General features: G+C 43.3%; 1 protein-coding gene across 1 annotated transcript in view; it reads right to left on the reverse strand.

Moving 5' to 3' along the window:
• Positions 1 to 9870, reverse strand: part of LOC124110876 — a gene marked incomplete at its 3' end in the record, with an annotated part of 34293 nt that extends 24423 nt beyond the window's left edge. The window contains exons 1-5 of the mRNA XM_048401034.1: positions 9760 to 9870; positions 7471 to 7769; positions 4847 to 5074; positions 2283 to 2474; positions 227 to 451 (exon numbers count right to left, since the gene is read on the reverse strand). Coding sequence (XP_048256991.1) covers positions 227 to 451; positions 2283 to 2474; positions 4847 to 5074; positions 7471 to 7769; positions 9760 to 9791 — 976 coding nt within the window. The remainder of the gene's footprint in view (positions 1 to 226; positions 452 to 2282; positions 2475 to 4846; positions 5075 to 7470; positions 7770 to 9759) is intronic.
• Positions 9871 to 10380: the final 510 nt, after the last annotated feature.

A 10380-nucleotide genomic window follows, 5' to 3' on the forward strand; every position in this document is an offset into this window, starting at 1 on the left:
TCATACGAAGAGGGGCGGTCGGGTAGCCTAGAGGTTAAAGCGTTCGCTCGTCACGACGAAGACCCGGGTTCGATTCCCGACATGGGTACAATGTGTGAAGCCCATTTCTGGTGTCCCCCGTCGTGATATTGCTGAATATTGCTAAAAGCGGCGTTAAACCAAACTCACTCACTCTCTCACTCTCTTCCGAAGGAATGTATGAAAACAGCAAATTGCATGAACCTACATGGGGCTTTTGGTTCCAGCTTTTTTCCACATGGTGTTTTCATCATGTAAAACAAGATACACGTGCCACTGGACTCCTCAAACAGGTACAGGTATTGACATTCCGACTGGTACGGGTTCAGGCCAGTGTAGTGGACTTGCTTGCTGCAGTCGTAGTAGCGAGCACAGTTGACAGGGTCTGAAAACTTGGCGGTCGGGTTGGCTCCACAATATGCGTCCACTAACTCTGGAATGTGAACGTACACGATTACCATCAGGGCAGGCGAACAAACTTTCCGATACTTGCACATGCGATCTCATTAAAATCAGATCTTAGTTTCGCTATCGCTAACAAAGATCTGGGGACATTCCATTACGGGTCACGTCAGAACGACCTTTCATCCGACCAATCAAAGCGTCGCTTACCAGATCATGAAAGTGAAAGTCCGGATGTGTTTCTTTAATCATGCAACCTCGAAAACGTTAACACGGGGTATTCCGAACGACAGTTACGACCCGTACGACTCTCGCTTCCGTGGGATACACATTTGAACGAAGGAGGCGTTGCAGTTTGTTCAGTTTTCAAAATTTTAATCGAGAACTGTGTCAACATATTTTTCAAACGTAGTCTGAAATGGAAGTCGCCAGGTTGAAACGAGTGCTGTAAAGCTCGAGAAAGCTGCTTTCTCATTGGCTGATATCGACTTCTTGTTATTCGTTTCAGTGGTGATGGGATGTCCTCAGATCTTTGTTTAGCGGCAGCGATTTATTTGATCTGATTTTAATGAGATTGTTGCACATGTAACTATACACCAAGGGAAGTCACTCTACCTAACGTGTTACCCTGGGAGTACCATTAAAGGCCATCCTAGTAGTACAAACAGAAAATATGACATTTTATGAGTGCATCATTTTCTTGCCACTGATAATCATCAGAATTTTTTTTTTCAATATCTACTGCCTTATAAAAGCAGCTATTCTGGGATGGAATATAAAACGCTGGCGCTAGAGAATAATCACTCTCGATTATCCACCGAAACAGATTGAGTCCGCGTTTCCATACACGTGAGGTGAAATGGGGTTTAACGTCGCGTCCAGGTTTGTTGCATTTATATATCGACGCGCATCGCCTGTACTAGTCCGGACTAATGCCGATTTTATAGTGCCCACTGAGATACCATGCTGAGTTTAACATGGACATCGAACTCAGACAAAGTATACTGACTCCGAGCCGACCAGTCCTTGTTTTAGCCCCTTAATGCCGAGCGCCAGGCATGGTACCATCTTTTAACGTCTTTTGGTATGACGCGTCCGGGGATCGTAACCCCAAACCTTCCGCTCTCCTGGCGAACGCTCTACAACTTGGCCACTGTGGCCGTCCTCAAGTTTGACCAGAATCCCGAACACACCGCTACTGACATATGTAACATATTATCTGACCATTTTGTCCGAATACTGTAAATAAAGCGACAAAACCCTTTCCATATCCAATAGATATAGCTGCATAAAGCATACAATTCCGACTATATCACGAGCATGTGTTTATGAATCACTATCATATAGTAATAATGCCAGGTGTTCGCGAAAAGGTGAGCGTATCCTGCCACGCGTCACAAACACATGCAAAGGCATGTAAGTCCATAGCCGGGGACTCGGATTGATATAATAATAATAATAATGAGTCCGTACCAGCTTGTGTGCTCATGGCGCTTGCATTATTACCCCAGTCAATGGATCAGTGAGCACTCGATTTTCATTCTCAGCTCCCTGGGGAGTATACAACCCAAGCACCATGCATGCATCATTCGAAACCCAGATTGGTCAGCACCATATCCATACCCAGAAACCTATGATCGTGGGTTCGAATCCCGGTTCACCACGGGACCCCGATCATGTTTCTAGTTTTTTCAGAAGCATACCCGTGCTCGTGGGTTTCGCCAAAGCGGGCAAGACGTGCATCACTTCGGGCTTTCCTCCCACATCAATCTGACACGCCGTGACATAACAAGAATTCTGGTCAAAGTTGCGCTAACCAAATCCACTCAACCACACCAATAAAATGACCACAACATTCTTACGTGAAATATTGGACGTGCATAATTTCCGTAACGGATCAAAAATTTCGGAAGATGATTTGCACTTGAGAGTGGCCTTGATCTTTCCAGCTTGACACTCGATGTAATCCGCGGACAAGACAGTGCCAGGTGTGGGCGCATAGCCATCCTGCACGCATGCACGGGATTCAATAACACACTCTGTTCTGTAGTCGCCTAGAAACACATGACAATCATTTTATAAGATTAACATGTGTCCACACGGAAATCTACGAAAGCCTTTTAGGACCATTTTTTTCCTTTAAATTTCAAGATACTATGTCAAGATTTTTTGTTGAAATTTCAAGATACAGAAGTTGAAATTTTAAGATACTAACTTGAAACTTCAAGATAATCATATCAACTTAGCATCTTGATATTTCAAGAGAGTATCGAAAAAAATGGCCCTAAAGGCTTCAATAGAAATCCATTACATGTGTAGGTTAATCCTCGAAAGTTTAAATAGGACCACACATATTTCATACATTGTTTACCTATTATATTATGTACATTTATTTGTTGTTGTATATGTTTGATATTTGAATTGATGCAAAGTTACCACATTTCACGATCTTTTGAGGATGATTTGTTTGTTGTTTAACGCTGCTCAAGAAATGTTCCATTTATATGGTGACGCCCTGAAAATAATCGAGTCTCGTCGAACCGTTGCACCTCTGGTGTCGCTGCATCGGTTGCCTCAAAAACCAGAACTGAATTTAAACTACAAACCTAAGCCTACAAATGCTTCACTGAGTCAGCCCCACACACATTTGGTACTGCAAACATTTCCGTTTCCACTGCAAGTTATCTATTGTTATTTTTCAACACTAAAAACGAAACCTTTTTTCTAGGTGTCATTTTCGGATGAGAGTCTGCAAAGACTACAAACCCCATCCTGACGGTGTAACGAATGTGGTAGAGGATGCAAGGAAGTCCCTATTACAAGTTGGTCCAATGCATCTATTCCATTTAAATACACTTATGAGACTATAGGGGCGGTCGGGTAGCCTAGTGGTTAATGCGTTCGCTCGTCACGCTGAAGACCCGGGTTCGATTTCCGACATGGGTACAATGTGTGAAGCCCATTTCTGGTGTCCCCCCGCCGTGATATTGCTGGAATATTGCTAAAAGCGGCGTTAAACCATACTCACTCACTCACTCACTATGAGACTATACTTCTCTACCAAACCTTTCACTACAAATGAAAGTAGTCTGTCAATGTAAAACAAAGATGCTAGTGATGACATCAATTATCTACTGGTATAGTTTCCTGGGTAGATAGTCGATAACGCTGAGACCAAGAATAAAGGTTCTAAATGATCAGAAAGAACGCTTATGCATGTTTTCGTGCTAGGGAATTCCCAGGGGTTTCCCCAGGAATGTGGAAGTAGTCCGTCAGTGCTTACGTCATTTCAAGAACACGGTCTCGTGAAAAACGTATGAACGTCAAATTGTGTCGTTCATACACTTATGAACGTCAATTTCGCGGTCATGTGACCGACCTCTCGTCCAATGGAAAAGCCGTATATCGTGTAAACTTCATATTAAAAAATTATAACGACATTAACAACACATCGTTATGATACACTACAACGTGCCATCGAAAGCTTTGGTCCTTAGCAAATGTTGAATAGTATAGATAGAGATAATCGAGGGCGTGGTCCTATACGTATTACGTCACTTTCAAAACCGACTTATCTATTTTTAGCCTAAACCCACATGGGATACCCCTTTTGATTAACGTCTATTATATACTGAAAAGCAAAAGAAACCTCTCATCTGATTTAATCATGTTTGATGTTCAGTTGAAAATATTTTAAGTTAGCGATATTATATCCAAACAGATGAACTGTACTGGCACTTACTTAGCACTCAAAGAATACTTCTAGATGGTTTCACTGTTTAACACACAAATTGATTTAAAACTTTAAACATGGGAATCTTAGCCATCTTATCTTTTAAAATTAATACATTTGCTTTTTTCGGTACATTTCAAAATGGTAGAGGTCATGTGGTTGCAAATTCATTTATAACCTCTGTCTTCATTGAAACAATTTATTTTGTAACAAAATTACCCAGCCACATACTTTATACAAACTGTTGCGGGATTAGTGTGATAGTTAAATAGACATTATCACATTTAACTGAAGTTCTTTCAATTTTCAATTCCATTAAAAAACACTCTAAATACTTTCATTTTCCGTTTTAGTCGCAAATGGGTGGACTATCAATGTCACAGAACTACAGTTGTAATGCGGGTGGCCCAGTCGTCTAAGGCGCCGCGATTCGCTGTGCAGAGTTGCGTCCCTTGGGCACGCCAGAAACCTATGATTGTGGGTTCGAATCCCGGTTCGCCCCGATTATGTTTCTAGGTTTGTCAGCACCATAGAAGAGGAAAACGTCTGAGACCTGCATCACTTCGGGCTTTCCTCCCACATTAAGCTGACACGCCGCGAAATAACTGTAATACTGTTTAATGCGGTGTTAAACCCAACTCACTCACTCACAGTGGAAATGCGATTTTTGACGTTTTGTTTATAAATACTTACATTTTGTGGCTGGGGCATTGTTGCATCGCACATTGTTGTCGGTCAGGTTGTCCGTGCATGTTTCTAATGTTGTGCTGAATAGTGTTGGGAAGGGACATTCGTTCTCGTAGATTTTCAGTCCGTATGTTACATTGGGAGTTTTCCTGGAACAGTCGTAGAACATGGCGCAGCTTTCTGGGTGGGGAAACGTCAGATGGGGGTAGAACGGGCAATATTTGCTTGCTATTTCTGAAAGAATCAATAATGTGCATATTAATAATTCGCCAAATCCACACATCAAAGCATGTTCACAGCGCTACGCTGTTACCCCGTCAATGGATCACTGTGTGCCATATTTTTATTCTCAGTTTCCTGTGGAGAAAACAACACAAGCTGCCTGTGAGGCACAAGAAGGAAACAGTCACATTGCCATCTCATTCTACCGGGTACCCATTGAGAGGCATATTTTGAGCAAAGTCACTTGGGCTTCAGTGGAGAGCAGGCTCAAGAAACTCCGAGTCCACCCATCCAACTACTCTCCGCTACCAACGTTGCATAACCTGATTTGTGATCTGTGTGCTGTGGTCAATGCTGTTCGTTTGTTTGTTTGTTTGTTGTTTAACGCCGCACTCAGCAGACATTCCAGCTATATGACGACTATATGTAAATAATCGAGTCTGGACCAGACAATCCAGTGATCGATATCATGAGCATCGATCCACCCAATTGGGATCGATGACATGCATCAACCAAGTAAGCGAGTCTGACCACCCGATCCCGTTAGTCGCCTTTTACGACAAGCATCGTCGCCTTTTAGGGCAAGCATGGGTTGCTGAAGACCTATTCTACCCCGGATCTTCACGGGTCGTTTGATATTATGAGAAACGTCTCAAGCCGTCGTGGTACTTTGACATGTATGACAACCAAGCCTGACCACCCGTCTCGTTCGACAAATATACAGTACTGGGGCTCAATTATATGGAATAAAGTGACGAAACCTCGACTGTACAATTCAGACTGCATCATAAACATGTGTCCATGACTCAGTTATATGGAACTAACATTCGTGACCAACTCGTGTTAATCCGGGACAAGCCGAATAGCGACTCGTACCCCTGTCGTGGCCATTTTGCGACCGGGTTCCGTCTAAGCGCAAACGCGGATAGATAAAAGAATTGTTAACTCGTTGCGTAATGATTCACGTATATTCCCCATATATTATATATATTTCAGATGCAATTTAAAGCACATCGGGACATGCGGCATTATACTATATGATTGAAAACATTTAACTGTATCTTGGGTATATTTTTCGATGCAAGGCATATATAAAATCAAAACTTATTCCTGAGGGATTCGTTGATCGAAGAACTTGAAGTCATACGCGCATTCTGATTGGTTTGTCATATTTTCGCACATAGCATTCATCGATAGGGGGACGAGTCTTCTTGCAGGTTACGGAAAGGGGCGAGTGGTGACGAATGGAGTCTTCTTGCAGGTTACGGAAAGGGGCGAGTGGTGACGAATGTAGGGGGGCGAGTCTTCTTGCAGGTTACGGAAAGGGGCGAGTGGTGACGAATGTAGGGGGACGAGTCTTCTTGCAGGTTACGGAAAGGGGCGAGTGGTGACGAATGGAGTCTTCTTGCAGGTTACGGAAAGGGGCGAGTGGTGACGAATGTAGGGGGACGAGTCTTCTTGTAGGTTACGGAAAGGGGCGAGTGGTGACGAATGGAGTCTTCTAGCAGGTTACGGAAAGGGGCGAGTGGTGACGAATGATGGAACCAAGTCCCCACTATGGCCGAGTAAATGCTATTGTTTATGTGTGAGTGAGTTAAAGATTCATGGTAAATGTTTTATGTAAAAAGCGATTTTTGAATAGAACGAATCAAACGAATTTTGTATTAGAGTTAGCGTACCCCGTTAGAACCCGGTTAGAATAGATCCCCAGAGGCTTCCAAATGGATCGGGTGGTCAGGCGCAATGACCTGGATCGTTGCTCACAATATCAATCATCGGTTTGTCTGGACCAGACACGATTATTTAGAGACGTAAAATAGCTGGCATATTGGTGAGAGCGGTGTTAAACAACAATCAAACAACAAATCATGATAGTGTTGAAGGGGCGGTCGGGTAGCCTTGTGGTTAAAGCGTTAGCTCGTCACGCCGAAGACCCGGGTTCGATTTCCGACATGGGTACAATGTGTGAAGCCCATTTCTGGTGCCCCCCGCCGTGATATTGCTGGAATATTGCAAAAAAAAGCGGCGTAAAACCATACTCACTCACACACTCACTGATAGTGTTGACTGTATATATACAAGCGTTCGCTCGTCACGCTGAAAACCCGGGTTCGATTCCCGACATGGGTACAATGTGTGAAGCCCATTTCTGGTGTCCCCCGCCGTGATATTGCTGGAATATTGCTAAAAAAGCGGCGTAAAACCATACTCACTCACACACTCACTGATAGTGTTGACTGTATACATACAAGCGTTCGCTCGTCACGCTGAAAACCCGGGTTCGATTCCCGACATGGGTACAATGTGTGAAGCCCATTTCTGGTGTCCCCCGCCGTGATATTGCTGGAATATTGCTAAAAGCGGCGTAAAATCAAACTCACTCACTCACTCACTGTATATCTACATACTGGCCATATCCACACAAGCGGGAGAAAACCGGAGGCAGTTGCCCGATATCTGATCGAACCGGAGATTTGGGGGACAGTTGACCCAGACGCCGTACGTCGTGATGCCCTGGGTGTAACAGTGGAGGTAGCCCGTGCAGTCCCAGGGCACCTGAGTCAGAGCTGAGGTCTCCGTGCACAACAGGTTCACCATCCAACGCGGCGCCCAGCCGTTCTTCCTGGTCGACGCCACCGTCAGATACAGCACCATCAGCATCAACGTCCGTCTGAACGACTTCATCGTGACCCTGTTTGAAACTATCCTGTAAATAACAACAACAACAGCCTTTCTACAATCATAAGACATATCAGTGAGTGTTTTGGGTTTAACGCCGCTTTTAACAGTATTACAGTTATATCACGGCGTGTCAGCTTAATGTGGGAGGAAAGCCCGAAGTGATGCAGGTCTCAGACGTTTACCACTTCGGTGAAACCCACGAGCACGGGTATGGTGCTGACAAACCTAGAAACATAATCGGGGCGAACCGGGATTCGAACCCACAATCATAGGTTCCTGGCGTGCCCAAGGGACGCAACCCTGCACAGCGAATCGCGGCGCCTTAGACGACTGGGCCACCCGTGCCCCCTTTAAGACATATCAACCAAACGTAAGGTCGATTGTACGAGTTCGACTATACCGTCAGCATGTGTTTATGAATCACTATAACATAGTGATGATATCAAGTGTTCGAAAATATGAGCATATCCTGTCCAACCAGTTGAACTCATCACAAACATATGCAAATGCAAGTCAATTTTCCGCCTAAAAAAACACGAGAACATATGGTTGAAGTCAAAATAGGGAACTGTATCGAACATCATATTTGTCACTGAAGCGTCAAATTTGGAAATGGTGCGTCCTCCACTTGTCTACACTACGGTCTTGGATGTTGTAACAATGATCAAACAATTATTAAACATTAAAGCAAGTATTGTTTCATGGGGTTCCTGTCTGCAGACCCGTGAAGATCCGGGGTAGAATAGATCTTCAGCAACCCATGCTTACCCTAAAAGGCGACTATGCTTGTCATGAAAGGAGATCAACGGGATCGGGTTATCAGGCTCGCTGACTTGGTTGATACATGTCATCGATCCCAATTGCGTGGTTCGATGTTCATGATGTCACTGGATTGTCGGGTCCAGACTCGATTATTTACAGACCGCCGTCATATAGCTGGAATATTGCTGAGTGCGGCATAAAACAACAAACCAAATCCTGTCAGCAGAGATTATTAAATAATCAGTGAATGTTTCAAGGTCAACCTACCATATTACAAACATTTGAAGCACATTTGCATTCCATAAACGAACTTACTCCCTCCGGGTTAGAATTGGTTCCCAGAAACCTATGATGGCCACAACATGACACCAAATGGATCTGGTGGTCAGGCTCGGTGATTTCGCTGAATGCCTGTTATGAAATCCCAACATTCGATTCTCGTGTTGTTAATAACTGGTTTGTCTGGTACAGAGTAAATTATTTAAAGACTCCCGCCTTATTGCAGGTATTTTTTGAGTGCGTCATTAAAAAACTCAAAACAAGCACCAAGAACTTGTTTTGGTGAATAATTGGATTACATATTTGTAATGAATGCAAATTTTGGTCCCCAGATAAAGACTTGAATCTTCGATTGTGTGTTAATGTCGCATGACAGTCTCTGTTACGTCGAACCTTGGCCAGACAAACCAGTGATTGATATTGTGAGCAAAGATTAACGCCACCGGGTACGATGCCACGCAATGAACCAAGCAACCGATGCTGAACCCCTAATGTTTTTTGTTTGATTGTTTGTTTAACGCCGCACTCACCAATATTCCAGCTATATGACGGCGGTCTGTAAATAATCGAGTCTGGACCAGACCAATTAGGATCGATGGCATGCATCAACCAAGTCAGTGAGCCTCACCACCCGATCCCGTTAGTCGTCTCTTACGGCAAGCATAGTTGCCTTTTACAGCAAGCATGGGTTGCTGAAGACATATTCTACCCCGGATCTTCACGGGTCGAACCCCTAATGGTTGCTCGTACGGCAAGGATCGACTGCGCGGACCTATACTTATTCGGAATCCCCACGGGGGACAGCACATGTCACAACAACTATACAATATATAAAGTTGAATAACTATTGTAATAAGTACATCAACATCCACAACAATACCACATACAATATTTAGTACGTATTTTGGGACAAGTCGCTTTGACAGATACAGCATTATAAATATATTTAGGATGCATTTCGCCAAAATACTCACCTGTCTGTGGTTATCATCAGCGAGTTTGGCATACGGCCTTTGTGTAAGACATCTTGCTTATCAAGTCGTCTAACATCCGTCTCGTGGATAACTGAAGTTCTTGCTGCAGGGCATCTGGCAACACTTGTCACGCCTTTTAACGCCCGCGTGCAACGTTGATGCATATGAATATTTAAGTTTTGTTTGTGTGAAGCAAACTTTCATCACGATGCAACAGGCGTATTCTCGGAGCAAATGTTATAATAAGGTGTTGCTGTTTGAATGGCATTTGTGAGGCAGGAAAGACTCATTGTTTTCATAAGGGTAACTTTGTTCTTTGAAGTTTTGACTCTCGTGCAGGTTAGCACTTTAAATTTGTGGCCTTTTCAGTATTTGTAATATATAGTGCATAATTAGTTTATTAGAATAATTATAAATGATTTGATTTTCATTTCGTTCTGGAAAATGCATATAATATTCATGTTTTTTTTTATATTATGTTAGTTTGTCATCGTTGCGTTGCGGGTCAACGTTACAAACCAATGCAAAGACAATATGTCTGTGAATCTTTCTCAACATGTTTTTTAATTAACACAAGAATATCAGCATTACCTCAGATTTCATTTTGGAAAATCACAGATT

Source organism: Haliotis rufescens, unplaced genomic scaffold (assembly GCF_023055435.1).
Source record: "Haliotis rufescens isolate VD_foot unplaced genomic scaffold, xgHalRufe1.0.p SCAF_203, whole genome shotgun sequence".
Classification (NCBI taxonomy): Eukaryota; Metazoa; Mollusca; class Gastropoda; order Lepetellida; family Haliotidae; genus Haliotis; species Haliotis rufescens.